A 25,125-nucleotide genomic window follows, 5' to 3' on the forward strand; every position below is an offset into this window, starting at 1 on the left:
TACTACACAATATTGTCTCTTAAAAACATGCTGATTTTGACTTGGTATTTCATTAGCTGTATATTTTGAGCATTTTTACATGGTAATGAATGTACATCTAACCAACTATTTTAATAGTTGCACACTATTCCAGTGGTTTACAATGCTTATAGAACCAACCACAGGTGGTAATACATTTAGACTGTTTCTAGTTTGTTTCATTATTAAAAATAGTACTGCTGCAAATGTATTTAAACATGCATAATTTTTAGTATAATTTGTCTAATTCTTCAATATCTATGTAATGATAGACACTCAGCTAAAAGCTGTGAATTCAACATGGAGAAAATTCACAAGAGTTTACAAGCTAGTTATTCCAACTAATGAATTTTAGGAGCATTTTTTTTTAAGCTTGATTATAGACCCACAGTTCACTCTCAGGAACTCTTTATGAGTAGTATCAGTTTTATTTACTTATTTTTAGTTTTCTTAAATGTTTATTTTTGAGAGAGAGAAAGAGAGAGAGTGACTGGGGGAGGGGGAGAGAGAGAGAGAGAGATACAGAATCTGAAGCAGGCCTCAGGCTCTCCGCTGTCAGCACAGAGCCTGATGTGGGGCTTGAACCCATGGGCTGAGCCGTGAGATCATGACCTGAGCTGAAGTCAGACACGTAACTGACTGAGCCACCCAGGAGCCCAGGGTAGTGTTAGTTTTAAGTGAAAATCTATTGAGTGTGTGTGCATGTGTATGTATATGTCTGTGTGTGTTGACTCACCACGTAAAACCCCATAATCTACAACTGGGTCATTTCATTTGACTATAAGATAGACTCATTTAGGCTGTGTCTACGTAGAGTCAGTGTAAACATTTTTGTCAGTGACCTATTGCTTTGTTTCACAGTATCAGGACATTATATTTTTTCTCCCTGACTTTGTGGATTAACTACTTGGTTAAATTTCCTTTAGATCTTGCTTATGTATGAGTCTTTATAGGTGCATATCAGTGTTGCATGAACATTCGCATATGTGTACATTATTTCTGTATTAGATCTCTACTGACTTAGCCACATTAGCTGCATTTAAAATTTCCACATGCTTTTTTTTGAATTAGATGTTTGGGAGAGGAAAGTTATTAACTTTAATACTTTACTTATGTATTTACATTTTTCACGACAATTTTCTACAATATTTTCTTTTCACATCTGCTTGGATTCTTTTAGTTTTGAAATTTCTCAGGACATAATACCCATTATTGAATGCTAAAACTGTTTCTGAGGAGTAGGAAATTTTAAATAAATTCTTATTAGCCCTAAAGATGAAGTCCCTATTTTACAGACAGTTTTAATTATAAAAAATAACTTCTAAAACTTTAAAATGTACAAAGGGCTTTATCAAATAATTTGGGCTTTCTGGATTGCTGTGAAGAAAAACATGAAGGAAGGGACACAGTCTGATCCACATGATTCTCTTAGTTGCTTGGAAAAAGAAAAATAGATAATGGCAATTATCAGTTCCTACAATATTTGTTTTATATTATATTGATATATAAATATGATTCTAACTTCCTTCCATTTATTTTATATTAATGCTTACAACACTATCACATTCCCTTCCCATTTATTAAACACACTCTATATGCCAGGCACCGAATGAAGTCTGACAAGTCAGAAATGATAAGTTATCATCCCTGTCCTCAAAGAGTTTTCAGAGGAACCACCCATGGTAATAATAGATTATGCCAGTGGATGCTGTTAGAGGTACCAAGAAAGAGAAATGAAAAAGTGTTTCCGATGAGAAGCATCAAATCTGTCTAGGCAGTTTGTAGAGAGGTGGACTTTGCTGAGGAGATGATGAAGTGCTATCAGTGGTCACACAAATGCTAACCTTTTCAGCAATCTTGAAGTGTGTTACGTCTGATTGATACTGCAATTTTTAAAAACGGCAAAAATATTTTTAAGGATTTTAAGAAACGTTGCCTAAAAAGGTGAAACTAAATATTTTCTTTATTTCTCTTTATCTCCTTAGTTAAAACAAAGTAATAAACACACAAGAATACATGGCTCCTATTTAATAGTTTATAGTCCAACTAATAGAAGTAAGAAGATTTTTTAAAGGAAACTCTGCAAACTAATTATGTGAGAGGGAATTAAAAGACTTTCTTGAAGTAATAGTCCAAATAAGTAATGTAAATTCTGTTGTATGTGATATCAAATTACATATTTAGGCTGTTTTATGGATTTCGCTATTACTATTAAATTGATTTCTGATTTCTTTCTTAAAATATCAATTTTCTAACCATCTTTTTATTACTCTTTCTGGATTAAAACTTAAGAAAGTTTATTTTAATGTCTCTAATTTACCCTCCTAACATCTTTGCAAAGCTCTTTGCAAACTCAAAACATATTTGCATCTAATTTTAATTGATTGAGCTCAATGGTATTTGGACACATGATTTCTCAAATCAGTATAATTTTTTGGAGGGGTGCCTGGGTGACTCAGTTGGTTAAGTATCCGACTCTTGATCTCAGCTCAGGTCTTGATATCACAGTATTGAGTTCAAGCCCCACCTTGGGCTCCGCACTGGGTATGAGGCCTACTTAAGAAAAAAATTGGAACTGAACATTAGGATGCTAAGGAGAATGCCATATTTGCAAAAGAATGGCATTCAATCAGGTTTTAAATTCTTACAGAATCAATGATGCGCCCCAATTTACTTTGCAGTTCTTAATTAGTCTTAGAATCATGAATATTTTCTGAATCTCTGATCTTCAAGATCATTTCACCCATTCCCTACATTTTGCAGAAGAAATAACGGAGGTCTAGATTGTGAAAGGACTTATTCATTCAGTCACTTTTTGCCTCCTTTTTATTTAGCTGACCTATTTTTTAAAAAATCAATATAATTAAAGTGTGTGCTCTTGGCCCTCAAATAGTTGGTGTTATTTATACTGTTTATATGGTGATTATTCATGTGGCTGCCTTCCCTGTTATCTCAGTTTGATCTGCACTATTTATATCTTGATATTATTCAAGCATCTGCCTTCCCAATCAGTATGCATTCCTTCTAGGTCTTAAATTGCTAACATTTAAGTACCCATTTCCCAATTTTCTTCGCAGTATGCAGTGCATCTGCTTTAAAAGTAATATTTGAATGTGTAACACCATAGTCCTCTCTTTGATTTCAAGGATCTGTTTGTAGAAGGAAAAATCAGCACCTATTTCCCATCCACTGGGAAAAAATATGTTGGAAACAGTAGGAAGTTTGTAAAGTTAAATGCTTTTTTGTTTTTACAATAAGAAAGCACATTTACATGCCTGAGCACAGCTAATCTTTGTCTAGTGGGACTATGACATTTCCTGCAACTTGATTTTGGTTTACATAATGCCTTCTAACAGATATTCTTTATTCTAGACTGCATCAGCAGCTTCCTTTTTCCAAATGCCCAGTACAAGTTTGAGTTGAATGGAGTATGATAGATGGAGGAGGAGTTATGCAAGATTAGCTTTCATACCTTCTATAGTTGAAGAATTGCACAGTGCTAGAACTTCAAAAAATTCCAGGACATTCTGCAGACAAAATTTTCATTGGCCACATGTTTGTATAGTTTTTAGTTTACTTGAAATATTGACAAAGCTGCTAATTTTTATGTTTGGATGATACTTAGTAATATTAGAGTAAAGAACATTTTTGTTAGTAGAAATATGGCTCAAAATACTGGAGGCAGTGAATTCAATACAATAGGAATACCTGTTGCTTTGTGGCTGAGGAGAATCAAAAGCAAGTGGGGAGAGTAGGAGGTATCTGTCAGTATGCAGTAGAGACGGGTCACCACTTTTCTTCTTGGAAAATTCCTGCCTTACACTATGTGCTTCCCACACAATCCTCTTTTTGGGGGGTGGTGACCTACTAATTCATTTTTTCATGGTGTATCAATTAGGTCCATATGCACATGTGATTTTCTAGCTGCATATACATATACTAGGATGGCATCCATCAAATTCACACATAATGAGCTTCAGAATGTTATAGTCATACTTCATATGGGTATAAATGTCTAAGAATCTTTTTCTTTTTTTTTTTTATTTTTTTTTAACGTTTATTTATTTTTGAGACAGAGAGAGACAGGGCATGAACGGGGGAGGGTCCGAGAGAAGGAGACACAGAATCTGAAACAGGCTCCGGGCTCTGAGCTGTCAGCACAGAACCCGACGCGGGACTCGAACTCATGGACCGCGAGATTATGACCTGAGCCGAAGTCAGCTGCTTAACCGACTGAGCCACCCAGGCGCCCCTAAGAATCTTTTTCAAAGGGCTTACCATTGAGAAAAAAAGAAAGTTGCTGTGAAAACAACCAGAAATTGAAGATACAAAGTGAAGATAGTGATTAAAAGATGGGGCCTAGATTGAGGTCTCCTGAGTTCTAATCCAGTATCCATCACTTACTGACTGACTATGTAACTGACCTAAAACAAGATACTCAGGGTGCTGAACCTGCTCCAATGTCTTGCTGAAGCAGAACAGAATAGACTCAGTAAAGCAAATTATTTGGCCTAAGAATTAAACTGCCTTAGAGACCATGGAGCATAAAGAAGGAAAACAATCCTTAGACTTAACAATGTAGATGACTTAAATGTCAGATTTATATTCAGAATTAAAATATAAAAGATTAAGACCTTGGAAATACATTAAATACAGAAAATGTATTTAATTATGTATTAATTATGTATTAATCTATGTATTTAAATATGAAAATGTTCAATTACATTTTTGATGACTTTCTATTAATGTTTGTAAAATATTTACCACAATGCCTGATATACAGTATGCTCTCAATAAATGTTAACTGTTAAAAGCTTTTATTCTTTAGAATGAGCTCAAGTTTAAACATGTTTTATACTGATTTAACTTTCTTAAGCTTCAGATTGTAGGAATATACATTATGATGTTTAGAAGTGCTCTGGAATTGAGGGAATACAAATCAAAGACCCAACTTAGTCAGGTTGGGGTTTGGGCCAGGGAAGAATATCTTCCCAGAGAAGATGACTATGCCAAAGGCTGATGATACATTAGGAGAGAAAGATGTATGTGTTAATATTGCAGATGTATGTGTTAATGTGTCTGTGTGTGTGTGTGTGTGTGTGTGTGTGTGTGTGTCTATGTATATCTATGTATGTGGGTGTATAAGTAGGTAGAAACTAGGTTCCTGGGCAGAGGAACATCACTCGGAAGGAATGGTGGCATTTGATTCTGGTTCACTCAGAGAAAGGCAGGTCGTTCCCACTGGGAAAGTGGGAATGGTAAGAAAGGAGCCTGGAGAGAGAGGCAGAAGGTAGACTATGAAGACCTTTGTAAATGGAACTAAGCTTAAAAAGTAGGCAGTTATTGAAAGATCTTAAGAAATTAAATGACAAGATCAAAGTTGCATTTTAGAAATATTACTCTGGTTGCAGAAGAAAGCCTGATACGAGCAAGTCTGAAAAATCCAGTGAAGATGTGCTATTACAGTATGGAAGACATAGTATATATCTGGACTTAATCAAGCATGTAAGAAGGCATACATTGATATTCCAGCAGAAGTGATGGAGACCTAGGAACTGTCAGCTAGAATAATTAAGAAGATCATTAGTTAGTATAATAGTAGGAAAAGCCTCCAGTGGGGTATCCATGTGGGTAGGATCTCAGATTTTTGTCTTTAACTCTTTCTTGCTCATCATTTTTATCACTGACTTAGGCATAGAAACAAAACTGAATATGACCTAAAGGCAAAGGAAAAAGAAACACATTTCACATTTTGTAGTATTAGTAACTTACCTTGATAAACTAATATTAATAAAGAGTTGATGATAGGATAAGAATCCAAATAGTCTTGGGGTGCCTGGGTGGCTCAGTTGGTTGAGTGTCTGACTCTTGATTTTGTCTCAGGTCATGATCTCATGAGCCCCACATCGGGCTCTGTTCTGACAGTGTGATGTCTGCTTGGGATTCTCTCTCTCCCTCTTTCTGCCCTTCCCACCTCTTTCTCTCTCAAAATAAATGAACATTAAAAATCATTAAAAAAGGAATCCAAATAGTCTTAATTAGAAATTTAGACAAACAATAAATAGATGATATGTTTCAGAGACATGTATGAAAAATAAAAGTATGTTAGAAACATAATTTTTTAATAAGAAGTTCAAGATCAATAAACCCTATGATATTGTATTCCAAAAAAAGTCTACTATTTATATTGTTTATACTACATTGAGAATCGACAGCCCCATCGTGTTTTGTTTTGCTGTAACCTAATTGGAATATAGTTAAAAAGTGGACCAACATTGAGTTGTAGATACACTGCAGTATTTTCAGAGAAAAATAACTAGAAAAATGAAAGGATCAGAATATTCATGTGATAATCAAAAGATTTGAAAGTTTTAACCTGGAAAAAAGAAAATATAGCCAGAAGAAAGTATCTGGTTTCAAATTCTGGATGATGACCATATGGAAGTTGGGCTTAAATTTATTCTAATCAGAACAAATGGTTAGAAGGTTCAGGGAAGCAGACAATGGGTGAATATGTAGAAGAATCTGGTGCTAGAGCTCTTCCAGGAAGTAAAAGACAACTTTAAATAGTAGCAAGTTTGCCATTCCTGGAGACCCAAATGTAGTAGTAGAGACAATCTAAGTATCCAAAGGATGGATAGACTAGATGATTTATTGATTATGTCATCTTAGACTCCTCTTACAATAATAGTACAATTGTAGTGCATTGTAAGTATTTTTATAAATGCTTGCAGAGTAATTTAATGGTCTTTTTGAGAAATCCGTTAAAAACATGCAGTAGTAACAAACTGTATAAGAATTTTATTTCTTTTTCCTCTTCTTTTTCTTCCCCTGCCTAAACTTTTATTACAAACTTTAAAAATATGCAGAAATGTTCAGATGATAGCATGCATAGTCATATACTTAAAACTTTGATTAAATAATTGTTAACATTTTCCATTTTTATTTTTATGACGTCCAAACACTTCATCATGAATCTCCTAAGAATAAAGTTTTTTTCTTACATAACCACCATATCATTATTTTGCCTGCGGAGAAAAAGAAATAAATGATTCCCTAATGCCATTTAATATCCAGGGCATTTTGAAAATAACCTTTCACATTTGCAAAGAAGCATGGTGACTTTATCCTTTGGATAAGGATTTGTACAAAATTAAAATGTGGAGACCATGCTTTGTATTTATTTAGATAGAAAATAAGATTATTGTAATGGTTAAAAAAAAAAGATTATTGTAATGGTTGGTGGAACAAACTAGCATATCTTCTGAGAGAATAACAGATGTTATTCATAACATTGATTTCTTTATGAAATGAAACATCTCTAAAACACTGATCTTTACCTACTTTAAGATAAGACCTATTTGAACAGTCTCAGAAGTTAGATGTGATGTTGGTTGGCACATTCATCACATCCTTATGAGTGACACAATCCTCAGTAGTAGTTAAAATAGATCTAAAAGAAAAGATTTGACAGGCTTCAGCAGTTAGCTTAATATAAATCTTTTATTTGAAGTCTTGATCAATATTGTTTTTTTGTGAGTTAGGGACTGTGATGGGAGAAAGTTTCAGCGTTTGTGAGTTTTGTGTGAGCAAAGGATTCCTTGCCATTTATTCTTTCATATCTACAAAATAAGGTGGACAAACAGACCTGTGGAAACGAAGGCTGTTGTCCTCTGTTTTTCTTCTTCTTTCTTTATCAGGCCTATTATAGAGTGATGAGCACTATTAACTTTTACAATAGGCTTGGAGACAGAACTTGCAGGCATTTTATTGTTTGATATAGAGGTTACATGAGATGTGGTGACTCTTTCTGAATTAAAAAGAAACAAAAAACAAAACTAAACCAAACAAAAATAAAGCTGTGAGAATGATTATCTTAAGTGATTTTTTTGTTGTTGTTTCAAAAAGCCAAAGGTACGCAATGTATAAGAAAGCAGTGAAGTGTTGCTTATATCCCATAAAGAATAGGGAATTTGAAGATACTGAGAAAATGGGCTTTAGATTCTTGAAGATGTAAAATCAGGTGAATCTTGCCACAAGTCCCAGGAAAGCACATAATTATACATTAGGAAGGTGCTGCTTTAGGATCATAGAGTTCTTCTGTGTTCTTTATTACTCTGGGATGTACTTTGTCCACAAACATGATTTGTGAACTCCTTAGGGTAGCAGTTCTGTCTTCATGTACCACATGCTTATGAAATGCTACATGCAATTCTGACACTTTATAATAAAATGAGTTAAGTCCAGAAGCAAACACTTTTTATAGGAGGTACATAGTAGAAAATGAGTATTATTTTTCTCAGGCTATACAAAGAGAAAAAGCCCTATTCAAAATCATGTGAACAATTACTCTTTTGTAGGTTTATGAACAGGTGGAAAAAATGCTTTGCCTTTCAATTTTTTATTAGTAATTTTTAAAATAAAAAAAATAGCTGATTTCTTCCTCAGAGAATCAAATTTATAGGCTCTTATTTTCTACTTCAGAAAGAAAATAGATAAAATATATATTCTCTCAGTATCCTACCCATCTTCACATCAGCAGATCACAGATAATTGCCTCTTGCTTGGATGAGTAAGGTGTCCTCCCCAGGCTTAGTTTACCATTTCCTTTAGATTTGATCTTCTCTTGCTCCTGAGCCACCTGGCTTCATCAGTAATACCCTGTTTTCTACGTTTTACCTTTCTTTTCTATTGTTCTCTCCCTATCATATCAACATGCTGTCTTTCTCATCATAAAAGAAACAAATGCATTAACAAACACCCTGAGATTTCACAGTATCCTCCTGTTTTCTGCTACTGCTTAATAATAGTCTAGCTTTATTTTAAAACATGTTTTATTCATTTTTTCAAAAAAATATAACATTAATGCAGGTTCATTCTTAACAATTTATAACGTACAGACAAGAGAAAAGAAGAAAATTAAAATTAATCAAATGCCTATCATCTGAAATAAACCACACTTATTTTGTTATGCATGATTACATATTATAACTATTTATATAAAGTTTTTGTCATCAAATGACTTCTGTAGAATAATTTAAAATGGCTAGCTACATAGTATTTTATTAATTAAATGTACCATGATTTATGTAAATAATTCTTCACCATTAGGTATTTAGAGCATTTCTAAGTATATTGTTCTTGTTCTTATGTTCTTATGAACAAAGTGAACATCCTTGCATCTAAATCTCCCACGTTTTTCTTCATGTTACATTTTTAAAACTTGATAGATTTAAAGAAAGTTACAAGAAGGTTTATATCAATTTATTTTTCTCTTCAACTATGCTTTCTCTCACACACCTTAACAAATGTAGTCTGTAAAATTTCTGTTTGTTTTAGTCTTTCCTTTCCTATTTTTGAACATTTTAATATGCCTATTAGTTATTTTCATATGATACTTATAAGTTATCTACTCATTTCTTTGCCAAGTTTTCTGTTGTAGTGTTTTATCGTTAATATTATTTCTATATTGAAGGTACTAACCCTTTGTTTTTTAATATACTATGTTTATATTAGTTAATATACTTACATATATTTTCTTATTTGTATTTCTTTAATCATGTTTATGTGTTCGATTATGGATTTTTTTTCAAATATTCAAGTTACATTCAGCAGTATTGCCTTTATTTTAACTACTTGTGCTATCAAAATTAGATAAGGCTTAGCACTTTTATGCAGTTGTTTTTTGAAGTAAAATGTTATTGAAGGATGATCCATATATACCAAAGTGCACAAATCATAGAGTAAAGCTTTAATAAATATATATCCGAACACTTAGGTTAAAAAAAAACAAAACAGAACATCACCAGCACCTCCAAAGAACATCATGCACCCTCCCTATTCCACCCCACAACTATTTTTTGAAGTTTTGCAAAAATAAAACCATACAGCAGTATTCTTTGTTTGTCTTATTCCACCCAATATTTTGTTTATGAGATTCATCTTATATTGTAGCATGCAGTTATTCAATGATGCATGCATTCCATGCTGCTATGAATATTCTTCTATATGGTTTTTGATGAACATGCATGCACCTTTGTGTTGGGTATATACCCTGAAGTAAAATTTTGGTCACAGGTCTTGTGTATTTTCAATGTTAGAAGGCTCTGATGCACAATTTTCAAAGTAAGTTGTACCAGCTTCTAGAGAGACCAGCAATGTATGGGAGGTCTATTTGCTCCACACTCTCAACTACAGTTGATACTGCTTGTCTTTTCCATTTTAATCATTTGAGTCAATGTAAAATTATTTTGAACTGTAATTTTAATTTTTGTTGTCCGGATTATTACGAAGTTGAACTCTTTTTTGTGTGTTTATTGTCCTTTTGGGAGGAAAGTGCTTGTTCAAGTTCTGTACCCATACTTCTATTGATTTGACTGCCATTTTCCTTTTATGAATATTTTAAAGAGATGAATTCTCTGTTTTACACACACACACACACACACACACATATGCACACATCCTCCGAATTTTTTCTTGTACTGGGAAGTTCTTAATTTTAATGTAGTCTAATATGTCATATTTTTTACCTTTTGGTTATTGCTTTTTTTTTAAGAAACCTTCTCTTAGTCTGTTTTTCTTTTAGCAACAGTATTGTTTAACTTTCACATTTAGTCATGTGATTGAAATGACTTTTTTAAGTGTGATTATCAAACTGAGCCAGACATACTTACTAAAAATACAACTCTTTTGCACTATGCACTGATGCACTATATAGAATCATCAGTTATATGTCAACAGCTATACAGGTGAAAGTATAGCTTTTATGGATTCTATGTTCTGTTCTATTTATCTAGTAGTCTATCTTTATACTAATACAAAAATTGAGTAATTTATAACTGAATTATTACAATTCTTGAAATACAGTAGTGTAAGTCCTCCAGTTTTTGTTTCTCTTAAGAGTGCTTTATTATTTTGGGCCCTTTGCATTCCCACATGTATTTTAGTCTTATTGTGATTTTGATTGGGATTGTACTAAACTATAGATAAATTTGTGGATAATTAATGCCTTTAAAATCTTGAGGGTTTTTTTTTTTAAGTTTATTTATTTATTTATTTATTTATTTTGAGAGTGGGAGAGGGTGTGCACAGGCAGAGAGAGAAGGAGATAGAGAATCCCAAGCAGGCTCCGCACTGTGCAGAGCCGGATGCAGGGCTCAAACTGACGAACTGTGAGATCATGACCTGAGCTGAAATCGCAAGTAAGATGCTTGCTGACTGAGTCACGCAGGTGCCCCACTGAGTTCTTTATTTCATAAATTTAATATATGAAATAAATTTAAGATTTCATAAATTTAATATAATTTTCTCTTAATAACATTTTATAGCTTTTACCACAATATTTTGCATATCCTTTATTATTGAAAATGATTCTTTATAATTATTTTTTCCTTTTGGTTTGTTGTAGATATATAAAAATATCGTTTATTTTTATACATTGATCTTATGTCCAATGACATCTTGCTAAATTCATTCTTTTAATCATAATAATTATCTGTATTCTTTTTTTTTCTTTAAAAAATACTTTTTAATGTTTATTTACTTTTGAGACAGACAGAGACAGAGTGTGAGTGGGGAGGGACAGAGAGAAAGGGAGACAGAATCCAGAGCAGCCTCCAGCTTCGGAGCAAACTGTCAGCACAGAGCCTGATGCGGGGCTTGAACTCACAAACTGCGAGATCATGACCTGAGCTGAAATCGGATGCTTAACCAACTGAGCCACCCAGGCGCCCCTATCTGTATTATTTTTCTGTATTCACAATCATTTCATCTGAGAAGAACCATAATTTCATTTCTTCCTTTTCAAACCTTTTATTTTTTATTTTTAATTTTTTTTTTAGTTTCATTACTAATTAATTGAACTAAATAGGACTTTCATTTCAATGCTGAATAAAAGTGGTCATAGTGAGCACCCTTATTTCATTACCAGTCTTATGGGGAAATATTTCAAAATTATACCAGTAAGTCTGATGTATGATGTAGGTTATTTATAGATACACCATACTTGCTCAAAAGGTCTCTTCTATTTCTAAATTGCTTAGAGTATCTAATCATGCATTGAAGTTGAAATTTATCAATGATATTGTTATGACTATTAAAGGATTGTTCAGTTTTCTCTGTTTTATGTTAATATTTTAAATTACATAGAATTATTTTCAAATGTTAAGCACATCTTAATTTCCTAAAATAAAACCCACTTGTTTTTTTTTTTTTTTCTCTTTAGGTTTTTATGCAAATTCCAGTTAGCTAACATACAGTGCAATATTAGTTTCAGGTGCACAATATAGTGTGATTTAACACTTCCACACAATACTTGTGTTCACCACATGTGCACTCCTTAATCCTCATCATCTATTTCACCCATCCCCTCCGTCACCTTCCCTCTGGTAACCATAAATTTGTTTTCTGTAGTTAAGACTCTTACTTCTTCATTTGTGTCAATCTCTCTTTGTTCATTTGTTTTGTTTCTTAAGTTTCACATATGAATGAAATCATATGGTATTTGTCTTTCTCTGGCTGACTTATTTCACTTAGCCTAATACTCTCTAGCTCCATCCAAGTCATTGCAAATGGCAAGATTTCATTCTTTTTTATGGCTGAGTAATATTCCATTGCATACATATACCACATCTTTATCCATTCATCAGTCAGTGGACACTTGGACTGTTTCCATACTTTGCCTGCGTAGATAATGTTTCCATAAATGTCAGGGTGCATGTATCCCTTTGAGTGAATATTTTTGTTTTCTTTGGGTAAATATCTAGTAGTGCAATTGCTGGATCATAGGGTAATTTTATTTTTAACTTTTAGAGGAACCTTCATACCCACTTGGTTTGGATGTATGATTATCTTATATATTGCTAGATTCAATTTACTGTAGTTTATTTAAGATTTGTACATCAAAATGATCCTTAAGAGTTGGTGTGTAATTTTTTTTTATAATTTCTATCTTCTTATTCTTGATTAGGCTTAAGATTTTATACATTTTAATAATATTTCAAATAACCAAATTTTGTCTTCGTGTGTGTGTAGTTTATTGTATATATATATATTTTATTTAATTCTGCTCTAATCTTTATATTTTTTCTTCTGTTTCCTTTGGATTTGTTTTGTTTGTTTTTTTCTGGATATTTGAGATGGAATCTCAGATCATTGATTTTTAATCTTTTGAATTTTCTTTTAAGAATGTACTTAGTTGTATTAGGCAAATTTTGAATGCCAAATTTTCAGTTTTATTTTGTTTCCAGGATTTTGTAATTTCCACTTTTATTTCATTATTGACCAATAGATTACTTAGGCATATATTCTTTAATTTTTGAACTTGGGATTTCTAAGTTATCTTTTTGTTATTTATTTCTAGTTTAATATCACTGTGGTGAGGGAACATGCTCTGAATTATTTCAGTACTTTTAAGTGTGTTGAGATTTAGTATATGACCCAGCTTATGATCAATTTTGGTAAATATACATTTGAAAAGAAAAAAAATATTTTGTCATTTTGAGGTACTGTGTTTCATCTTTGTTAGTTAAGTCAAATATATTTAGATTGTCTAAATTTTAAATATTTTTTTTGTCTGCTTACTCTATCAGTAACTAACTGCTAACACTACTGAGAGTGGTGTTTTAATGTTTCCCACGATGATCTATAACTCCTTCTTCTTTTGTCAGTATTTTTTATTAGATGTATATCGAGTCTGATTTATATCATTCCAGTGTATTGACCTCTTTATCATCATTATGATACGCACTCTGTATCTCTATTCTCTTCTTGTCTTCAAGTCTACTTTATGTAACATTAGATAGCTTCACCAGCTTTTATTTGGCTAATGTGGTTTTAGAACCTATCTTTGCCCATCTTTTTCTTTATTTTGTACTGTTTCTCTTGCAGGTAGCTTATAGTTTTGTGCCTTTTTACCCTGTTAGATAATCTTAAACTTCAAAATGTGAATCTACTCCATTTACCTTTAATGCAATTACAGATGCATTTGTTTTAGATCTAACACTTATACCATCTTGTTAATTTTTTGGTGTTTTTCTCTCCATTTATTTTACTTATGTTTTCTTATTCTTTTTGGACAAATGAAATATTTTTATTATGTGACTTTTAATCTATTAAAGTTTTGATCATATACTAGTTCATTATATTAGTCTCTATCTTAAGAAATTTAAATATGCATTATTGATTTACTATAATCTAAAATAATTATCTTTACCTTTCTCTCATATTGCTAGAACATTTACATTCTTTAATTTTATTTATTTTTTTCTCAACTTTGTTATTATTATCATGCACTTTAATTTAAATACATTACAAACTTCATAAGATATTACTATTTTTGCTTGTTTAGTTAAAATTCATTAATAATCACCCACAGGGGCGCCTGGGTGGCGCAGTCTGTTAAACCTCCGACTTCAGCCAGGTCACCATCTCGCGGTCCGGGAGTTCGAGCCCCGCGTCAGGCTCTGGGCTGATGGCTCAGAACCTGGAGCCTGTTTCCGATTCTGTGTCTCCCTCTCTCTCTGCCCCTCCCCCGTTCATGCTCTGTCTCTCTCTGTCCCAAAAATAAATAAACGTTGAAAAAAAATTTTTTTTAAAATAAGTATTTTTATTTCTAACTGCATTTATTGAAATTCCCAGAATAGTAGTAAAAGTCAATAATGTACACATTCTTATCTTTTTCCTGACATTACTAGGACTTCCTTTCTATTTTACACTTAAATATAACATTTAACATTAATATGTGATTTTTTTTCTTAATAAAGCTTCATTGTAACTCCATTATTTTTCTAAAAATATTTTCCCTTTTATTACTCAAGAATAATTAGTGATATCTATCAGTAATGTCCTTATACCTAATCACCTAATCACCTAATATGGTGATTATACTTTTCTTTTTTGATCAATTACTGTGTTAGATGTTATTAAACTTTCCAAAATTTTAAACAGAATTACAAAAGCTCCCTTTTTTTCCTACATAAGTGTGAGGAACCCACCAAATACTTTTTAAAAAGTAACTCTTTACTAGATTCTTTTACCCTACCTGCCCATCCTTGCCCTCCACACATAAGAAGTAGTGATATCTCTCTCTCTCTGTCTCTTTCTTTTTTGAGTACGTGGCTGGAAGGTGTTATAGAAGATATTGTGCCTGGAAAGCTTGCGTGATCTGGGTGTTTTTTTATTTTTATATGCAAAATTTTAAATTCTGGCTTTGGATCAATAAAAATTGTTTATTTAATTAAGATGAAAATGGGTTGTCCTAAGGAATTACAAAGATTTCCTTAAATATTCAAACCACTAACAAATATATAAACTTACATTTGAATTATTTATTTTGAAAAGAGATAAAGGATGGGGACATTTTAACCCACTGTCATCAAATATTGACCATTTTTGTATTTTTCTTTTGTATGTATATCACATAGAAACTATAATTTGAGGGGCACCTGGGTGGCGCAGTCGGTTAAGCGTCCGACTTCATCCAGGTCACGATCTTGCGGTCCGTGAGTTCGAGCCCCGCGTCAGGCTCTGGGCTGATGGCTCAGAACCTGGGGCCTGTTTCTGATTCTGTGTCTCCCTCTCTCTCTGCCCCTCCCCCGTTCATGCTCTGTCTCTCTCTGTCCCCCCCAAAAAATAAATAAACGTTGAAAAAAATTAAAAAAAAAATAAAGAAACTATAATTTGAACTGAGGAAAGTAGAAGATTTAGTTTTTCATTTTATTGTGCCATTAAGAAACAACTTCAGGTTTGCATTTCTATAATTGACTCTTTATTCCTAATTAATTTTAAGAAGTATCTTACAATTGCTCTATTATTTTTCTGTTCCATATGTAGGATTTTACAGTTCTAATTACATATTATATTAAAGTCAGCATGTCTCACCTTTTAGGAATTTTAGTGTATTTTACCTGAATGAAATTTTGAAGTTTTTGTAGTGGAATAAGTTTGTATTGGAACTAGTTTGTAGTGGAATAAGTAAGGGCTTTTAATTTTTTCATGAACATATTATAATGTTAGCTCTATAACTTCATAGTTATATGATCTTTGGCCAAAAGAGTTCTTTCCTAAAATTATATTACTTGGGATTACTTTGAAGATTCAACGAAACCTTAATCACTTATAGAGTGCTTACTTTATGGCAACCACAATCTAAGTGTTTTGTTATGAGATAGCATTTAATTTTTATAACAACTCTATGCAGTAGTGTTAATTATAATCCTTTTTTTTAGATATGAAGAAATTTAGACTGAGGATTTAAGCAACTACCCAAATTTGAATGGACAGCAAATGGCAGAACCAGAATATGAACCCATTTTGGCTTCAGAATTTAGGCACATACCATTATTCTCCTCCATATATACGAGATATCTGATTTGGTTCTTGACACCCATTAGGCATGTAAATACTTATTGTCCTTCTGCTTAGCATAAGTCTCCAAAGATTTTAAATATACTAAAAGCACTATTTCATAATAAGTTGACTGCTCTGATAATTATACCATCAATTTAGCTGAAAGAATAAGAGAAATATTTCAAACTAGTATGGTGTCAAATAACAAATTTTCCAATTCTTCCTGAATGTAAATTTGTCTGAGCACTGTGGTATTTTCTTGAGTCCTAATTTCTCATATTTAGAGGCATTGTTACCATACCATGTCTTCTTATGAATTTAAAGTAGGAAGTTTGCTGATAGTATAGTCACCTGACATTCATATGTCAGAAGACTTTTGATGAGGTATGAATTGCAAGGTGTGGAAACGGCTTATCCAAGGGAGTTTAATTTGTGAATGCCTATGCTGAGAGCACATGGCATGAAATTTGAAAGGAAGAGAGATAAATGCTTTCTATTGTTTAAGTAGTACTACTTTCCCAAGGACAGAGGTTGGACAGTGTCAAATATCAGATGCTCCCCCTTTCATTCCATTTACCAAAGTAACAATAGGGAAGAGATTCTGTTGGAGGCAAGGTTCCCATAGGTCACTCATAACTGAATAGAGATGATATCAGTAAGAAGCAAGGCTGGGACAAGAATGAGGGAAGTGGACTAAGATATAACAGGTAAAAGGTAACAAATGGAAAGGACATGTTTTTGAATTGTATTCTACATTTTATGGGCTAAATTATATACTTCCATGATATTCACCAATTAAGGGATTTTACTCTGTTTTGGAGATTTATCTTTCACAAATGTCCAAGTATCTTCTAAAAAAGACTTAGAGCAAAACAAATACAGAAATGACGCTTTTTTCTCTTTTCTTGCAAGGAAGATGGTAGAATTTGCAAGTTAGTTTGTATTTGGGGCTTTTAACACAATAAGTGCCATAGAAATTATGCTAAAGATTTCTGATTTCTCAGATAATGGAGACAAATTTAATATAACTTTCCTGATGCTTAACTTCATAGCTTTATATCAATTTAGACGATTGATTATTCTGGAACTGTGTGCAAAATTTTGAGGGATAATACTCAATACTTAAGGCAAGATCTATATATATCTAGGCCCTAAAAGAAGGAATTACCAGAAGAAAAAAGGCAAAGTCATTTTTAAGCTGTGTTAAATAATGATGGCAATAGCAAAGAAATTTTTACAGTGTGGATTTATCTAAAAGGGCACATCCCAAATATTCAAGTTCATAAAAAAGTAAGCAGAAACTCCATGTACTTAAGCAAATAACATGTGTACTTTATTACCCATAAATGCACATATACATAAAATTACAGAAAATGTTACACATTTTCTCCCTTTTGTAAAACTGCATGATTATTCTTTTCGCCAGGTGGTATTTTTGAATATGTGGAATCTGGCCCAATGGGAGCTGAGGAACTTGCGTTCAGATTTGCTGTGAACACAATCAACAGAAACAGAACGTTGTTGCCCAATACCACCCTAACTTATGACACCCAGAAGATAAACCTCTATGACAGTTTTGAAGCATCCAAGAAAGGTAATTGACAAATATTTAACATTGTATTTTCTGGAATTCAATTCTATAGGTATTCTTAAGAGATTTCTTAATTCCAAATATAATTAATAAGTCATTAGGAATATTTTCATGCAATGTTTCTTTCCAAACTGCACGTAAATTTTATCAAATAAGGTAAGGTGTTATGATTACCTATTATGACAAAATAATTTATAACAGAAACTCAGTTAGGTCTATGATTGTTGTAAATTGTTCCCCCGCAATAATCCTTTTCTTACTAAACGACTCCTATTTTTAAGAACCCACTAAATAAAACTATACAGCAGTGGATTTTACCTAGTTTTGGAATCCATTATTACATTTTTATTGTGTTATCTGTCATTTCCAAGAAGTACATTATCACTATTGTCTCAATTTACTGACTACCTTGAAAGTTCTGTAGTTCCAAGTTACTTCATAATGTCAGCCCAATCTTAAAACTTTATTGGAAAATTTTCAACAGCCTTTCATTTTTGTGTACTTCATGCCCATTTTTAAAACTATTGGATGTTTCTTCTTATAACTGAAAATAAATGGCTAATGATATGAAAATTGAATTATAGGGGCACCTGGGTGGCTCAGTCGGTTGAGCGTCTGACTTGGGCTCAGGTCATGATCTCACAGCTCGTGAGTTTGAGCCCCGCGTCGGGCTCTGTGCTGACAGCTCAGAGCCTGGAGCCTGCTTCCGATTCTGTGTCTCCCTCTCTCTCTGCCCCAACCCACTGGCATTCTGTCTCTGTCTCTCTCAAAAATAAACATTAAAAATAAAAAAATTAAAAAAAATTGAATTATAGGAAGATATAATTAGAATACTTTATAAATTTTGTTATTTCTTTTATTTTGTTGTCAAACTGTTTTTTTAGTGATAAGAACAGAAAAATAACTTTGTGGAATATGAGTTTAACATTTAGAAAGTCAGGAAGGTAATAGTGAAACTATTATCAAGGCATTATTTTAACCAAACAATAACTTTGGTAGTAAATGTGTTTTGAGAGATGTTTCCATTGTCTTACTTGTTTAAGTGGGTGATATTTTGTTTTGCATAGTTAGCATTCATCTAATAGGAATTAAATTTCATAATATAGATTTTTCACAAAGGAATGGGATTATAAAGCATTTGTTCTAAATTTATATTTTTAAAAACAACATTACCTTTCTGTAATTCTAGTATTGTTTCATTAGCTACCTAACATTGAAAGAAATGTACATAATTATTTATAATTCTAAGTTGGTCCAGATTTCTTCTAATTTCATTAATATTAATGGCAACTGATAAGGTACAATATTCCTTGAGATGAAAGTATCTTTTTTATCCCCCAGCTAACTAGTGTTTATCAAAGCCTAAATTCTGCTTGCCCTTTGAATTCATATCTTTGAGAATACAAATAAGTTTCCACATTTCAGAACCATGTCAGGGTGATGAAAGGTTTTAAAGGCTGGAAAAAAAGGGTAAAGGTTATTGTGAAGTATTACATTTGTCATCATAATTGCAAAATAAGTCATTAACTGCAAGACAAGTGCGTTTGATTAGTGACATAGTTCAGGATTATTTCCATTAGGAAGAAGAAGCTCTGTCTCAAATGAAATCATTTAGACCAAAGAATATGGAATATGAGTGAAGTATAAAAAAATATCAATACATTTCTTAATGGTGAATTCAAAGGAGCAATGTAAAACAAAAACAGTCTAGTGTGTTCTGACAGCAAACAGGTTACTATCTTGGGAATTATGAGGTCCTCAACTCATTTGGTTTCAAAATACTAAAAAGCGTTTATGAAATTAAAATCCATTGGGAATCAAATTCATTAATTGACTTTGTCCGAAACTGGGGAAAACTCAAATAAGCATAATTAAGTAACTTTGTGATATGTTGAGAGGGTAAATGTCATGGTTTGGGTCTTACCTTCTGAAGCTCTTGCTTACTGAGCTATTACTGATTGGGAGGCATAGCAATATGTGAAAGGGTAATATGAGAGAGATCTGGTATAATATCTGAACCTATGGTAGCTCAGTAAATATATATAAATATAAAATAATATATATTATATTAATATATAATATATTATAAAATAATTTTAAAAATTTGGACATTTAAATTTTTTAAATTATTTTTCCAAAACAAGCAAATGATAAGAAATTAGATGTTTACATTTCAACATTTTCTCTGTTATATGCTCTTATACTTTTCATAAGTGATACTGTTTTGCTGAGCAAATAAATACATTGATGTATTAGATCTTGAATTATTATTTGAATCATACATCACTTTTAAGTGATTCCTCTGATAGCTGAAGACTATTTCATATTTGAAACACATTTCAGAACATTCTGTATAAACCACTATAATGTTTTCAACTTTTTTTCACCTGTGTTCTGTCAAAAACCTGGTAAAGGAAGATCTTTTATTCTCAACGCATATGAATTAAAATCCAAGTTCGTGAAAAATGTCAGTTCCAACATGACTACTGATTCAGAATTCCAATCACTATTTAAAAAGTAAGAACCTACATATTCAAAAAATGTACTTAGATCATACTGAATTTTTGAAGAAAATGTTTAAAAGTGAATTTTTTTAACTATAATTTATTTACTTACTAATATCCCTAAGCTTAAGAATCATTCCATCACATTGTGTTTTATGCAGTGAAATCTCTGAAGGAAATTTTGCTTCAGTAGAATTAAAATTCAGTATAATTTTAAACTATTTTGGAGAGATTCAGTCTGAACACATAATTAATGCCTAAATCCCAATAATACTTCTCCTTAGTCCTGTTTAAATATTTGCAGGGGTGGGTAAACCAATGCCTCTTAGAACAGATTTCTACTTTTTGACATTTATTACTTCCCTTTAATTTTTTTTAAATTAAAATATGTCAAAATTTGTGATGAACCTCTAACCATTTGCCCTATTCTTCCTTTTCTAATCAAATGAAACAAACTTAAGCCTCTTTCACAGGCCAGATCTACAAATATTTAAAGATGATTTTCATGTTTCCAATAGTTATTTACTTTCTAGGCCCAAACTCCCTAGTTGCTTTGAGGGACCTTATAGAATTTGAAGTCCTATCATAGTCTATTCTAATCTGAATAGCTTCTAGGTTGTTTATGCCTTTCTTAATTACTGTATTTATTATTGACGTGAATAAAATTTTCTGTGAGTGAATACAAACCTCAAAAATTAATTTAGAACAATATAAAAGACTTACAGTATACAAAAGTCAAGTAAAAAAAATGATTAAGTATTTATCTAATAATTTTATCGAGGAGATTAAGTTATATGAAATCATCCTTGATAAGCCATATCAGGGTTTTTTTTTTTTTTAATTTTTTTTTCAACGTTTTATTTATTTTTTTGGGGACAGAGAGAGACAGAGCATGAACGGGGGAGGGGCAGAGAGAGAGGGAGACACAGAATCGGAAACAGGCTCCAGGCTCCGAGCCATCAGCCCAGAGCCTGACATGGGGCTCGAACTCAGGGACTGCGAGATGGTGACCTGGCTTAAGTCGGACGCTTAACCGACTGCGCCACCCAGGCGCCCCCATATCAGGTTTTAAAGGTGTATCTGTAATGCTTAGCTTGATCTGTATCATCAGATATGTGCAAATACTTAGCTCTGTGTTGCCCTAGCTTTTCAGATGGGGAGGAACAACCAAATGGCTTCTGATTAAGAATTTAAAATGATGGAGGATGGTCAGTGAATTTGGGAAGGAACACTATTTCCCCAACTTCCTGATATAAACTATTTTTGCAGGGTGAACACTTCCCTTCCTTCTTAAATTCTAGAATATTCTTCCTCTTTCCCCCTTTTGGCATTATTTGTAGAATCATTTGAACATTGAGTTGCAGATGCCTGGAAGATTTCCCTTCTGACAAACTGAACATGTTTGCAGTCAGAAAAAAAATATGAAAATTAGCTAAATGGAGATGTTATTTATAAGGAAAACAAAATCTTTCTTCAGGATAAACCTTCAGGTTCACAACATTAATGTGATAATGTTGGCACACTGGCATCTCTCCTTGTTATTGACAGACTTCTCTCTCTCCTCAGCCTGTGATCAGCTCTCTCTTGGGGTGGCTGCCATCTTCGGGCCTTCACACAGCTCATCAGCAAATGCTGTGCAGTCCATCTGCAATGCCCTGGGGGTTCCCCACATACAGACCCGCTGGAAGCACCAGGTGTCAGACAACAAAGATTCCTTCTATGTCAGTCTTTACCCAGACTTCTCTTCACTCAGCCGCGCCATTTTGGACTTGGTGCAATTCTTCAAGTGGAAAACTGTCACAGTTGTATATGATGACAGCACTGGTAAGAAAAATCAGTAGCCTTCAGGGCTATGCTTTAAATACACATAATATTCTGAAACTTATTCAAAATTCTTACTATATTTCTGTTTTGATTTTTAATTAAGGAAAGAGTTGGAAAGACATTTGGAATCAAACGTCCACACATCCAAAGAACAGTTAAATCACATACTTTCTCTCTGTATTTTTAAAATAAGCACTTTTTTTTTTCCGTGGGGGTCCAGGTAGCATGAACTATAATATTGGATGAAGGAAAGAGATAGTGTGGAAATTAATATTGAAATACTTATTGAAAGTATTCTTCTGCCAGGTTCAGGATAGTTTTCCAAAGTAAAGTTTTATGACTGGCTATTAATGAAACTTATCAAGAAATTCAGGATTTTGCCTTAACATTTTCTCTAGCTGTTATGTGCAAAAACTGTGTATGAAAGGTAGTAACTTTATATCTGTGTAGCATGTTAAAGTTTAAAACTTTTTTTCTCATATTTGAAACAATATTATAAACACTGAAATACTCAGAGTGTTTGGACTTATTTATGTGTAGACATACTTTAGGGACTTGGATAATATAATTTACTAAGTGGTATTTATTTCAGTGTCTTCTATGAATATTTTAATGAATGTTTGCTGCTAGAAGTTGTCTGTGCCTTCCTGTTTTAATGTATGTTATTATTTTTATATATGAGTAGCTGTTTTAAAGTAGCAATTAAAATATATCTCATAGGTAAATATATGAAAGTAAACATTGAAAATAAAGTCTTTCTTTTCCTTAGCAGTTATATTGGTAGAAGTTCATACTATTTTGGTTATTATTTAGTGATAAGAGTTTTACATACGTTAAGATGCTTATCAATGGTGTAAATAATGATCCTTAAAGTAGACCATAAAAATAATGTTGTATTCTGAGACATTTCATTATACCTTTATGCTTACACAAAAATTGGAATTCATTTGAATTTTAATTTCCAAAGTACTCCAGCAGCATACTGTGTTCATGCATGCAATATTTAGAACTATATGCAGGAACCCATCCCTTTGCCAATAGAATGGACCGTCTACAAATAGATGTCAGAGCTCTCCCAGGAGAACAGGGAACAGGAAACCATAGGGTTGAGAAAACAATGAAAGTGCTTTGAAAAACATTTTCATTAGGCTAAGAAAGAGCGAGTCTCAATACACATCAATAGAGTAATTTCATTTTTCTGCTTTTAAAAAGTGAAATGTTTATACATAGTTTTAACTTAGAAATACCTCAACAAAGACCTTCAAAAAATAACTTAGTAAGTACCTTTGGTGTGTCTTTTAACTCAAATTAGACTTATTAAGTTTGTTGTCTGATGTTTTACTCCCAAATCATTACTTTTCTGTCATTGGTAAAGTTCTATATATCATGTTATAAATGGTAGATTCTATGTGAATGGTTTTTCTGAGTTGTATAATGTGATGGTACAGGGCATCCTCAGTTACAAATTTGTCCACATATGTTTATGAATTGTTGTATACAGGCATATATAAATATGAGTACACATGCGTTATGAATCCATGGATTATTTACTTCTCCATTCCCTCTGATATAATTCAAGTGAATGATGTGCAAATATCATGTACCTTCATAGATGCATGCACACACACGGTATATACACACACATATAGGTGTATGTTATGCATGTGATTTTTGCATTTATGTCTTATTCTCTTAAAACTCCTAAGGGTGTAAAGGATATTAGAAAGTTCAAAATGCTTATGGACATAACACCTTCTTCACTATTCTGCTTGTATGTATATGTGTGTATCGTAACATTTTTATTCCACGTATGTAGTTCTTGAGTGATTCACTAAAAAGATAATGGGATTTGTGATCAAGATCAAACAACGATTTGATAAAGTAAAGCTTCATATGTAATTGATCTTTTGGTTTAAATAATATTCTAAACATTTATATCATTGAAGCAAATTTAAATAGGGAAATAAATGTAATTAGTTAATTCAGTGTACATACCTTTAATGGAGACTTGATCTCAGATTATATGTATTAAAATAATTGTTACTATTTAAAAGAAGCTTTGGCATACTCCTCACTTGAAAGTGAAATAGATACTTGGAGATTCTAAAATCTGATTATTTAAATATTAATACTCAATCACTACAGAATTATTTGTAGAGTATTAAAATATTCTGAGAAGAATAAAAGCTTATAATTCCTCTATTTTGCAATATTCAATTTTAAAAATATTGATCAGTCATCTACTACATGCCAAGAACCATTGCAAGTGTGTTTATGCCAATAAAAGAAAAAAAAGTCCTGGCCCTTATTGAGCTTATAGTTCCTACTTAGGAATATGTGATTGTCCATGCTTTTACCATATTTTTAATGAGCTAATTACATTTTCAACTGGACACTTGTAGTCCCTTTTAATTTAACACTTTCGAGAATGTGACTGTGTTTGATATTTTTATAGGACAGAACTGACTCTAAGATTCCTATTGAAATGTATTCATAAATACATGGAAATAGATTTTTTTTTGTCTTTGCAGGTATGTTTAAAAGTCTCAAGGTGGTATTTTAATGACATAATTCAGTAGAGAGGATTTGTAAACTGCCCAAGTGAACAAGATGTCTATTTGATCATGTGCAATGCAATCTGATTATAGCAAGGACTGTGAACTGAAATGGGAAAAAATCCACCTCATACTCAGCAAGATAAACATTATTGACTCCATTATGGATTTATGTATCTGCTGTTTACTGCAGGACACATTGTGCCATTTTATTTACATTTCCTTTTTCCCTTTCCAGATTTATTTATTATGTATGCTAGTCCTCCCATTTATATTCATTTCTATT

The 25,125-nt window shown here is 32.4% G+C and overlaps 1 protein-coding gene across 5 annotated transcripts in view; it reads left to right on the top strand.

Moving 5' to 3' along the window:
* GRIK2 (glutamate ionotropic receptor kainate type subunit 2) overlaps positions 1 to 25,125 on the top strand; it is a 663,286-nt gene that overhangs the window by 226,114 nt on the left and 412,047 nt on the right. For all 5 annotated transcript variants that reach the window (XM_040474262.1, XM_040474263.1, XM_040474267.1 and 2 more), the window contains exons 2-3: positions 17,792 to 17,959; positions 22,027 to 22,284. In XM_040474262.1, coding sequence (XP_040330196.1) covers positions 17,792 to 17,959; positions 22,027 to 22,284 — 426 coding nt within the window. The remainder of the gene's footprint in view (positions 1 to 17,791; positions 17,960 to 22,026; positions 22,285 to 25,125) is intronic.

This window comes from Herpailurus yagouaroundi, unplaced genomic scaffold (assembly GCF_014898765.1).
Source record: "Herpailurus yagouaroundi ecotype Mexico unplaced genomic scaffold, PumYag 139, whole genome shotgun sequence".
Lineage (NCBI taxonomy): Eukaryota > Metazoa > Chordata > Mammalia > Carnivora > Felidae > Herpailurus > Herpailurus yagouaroundi.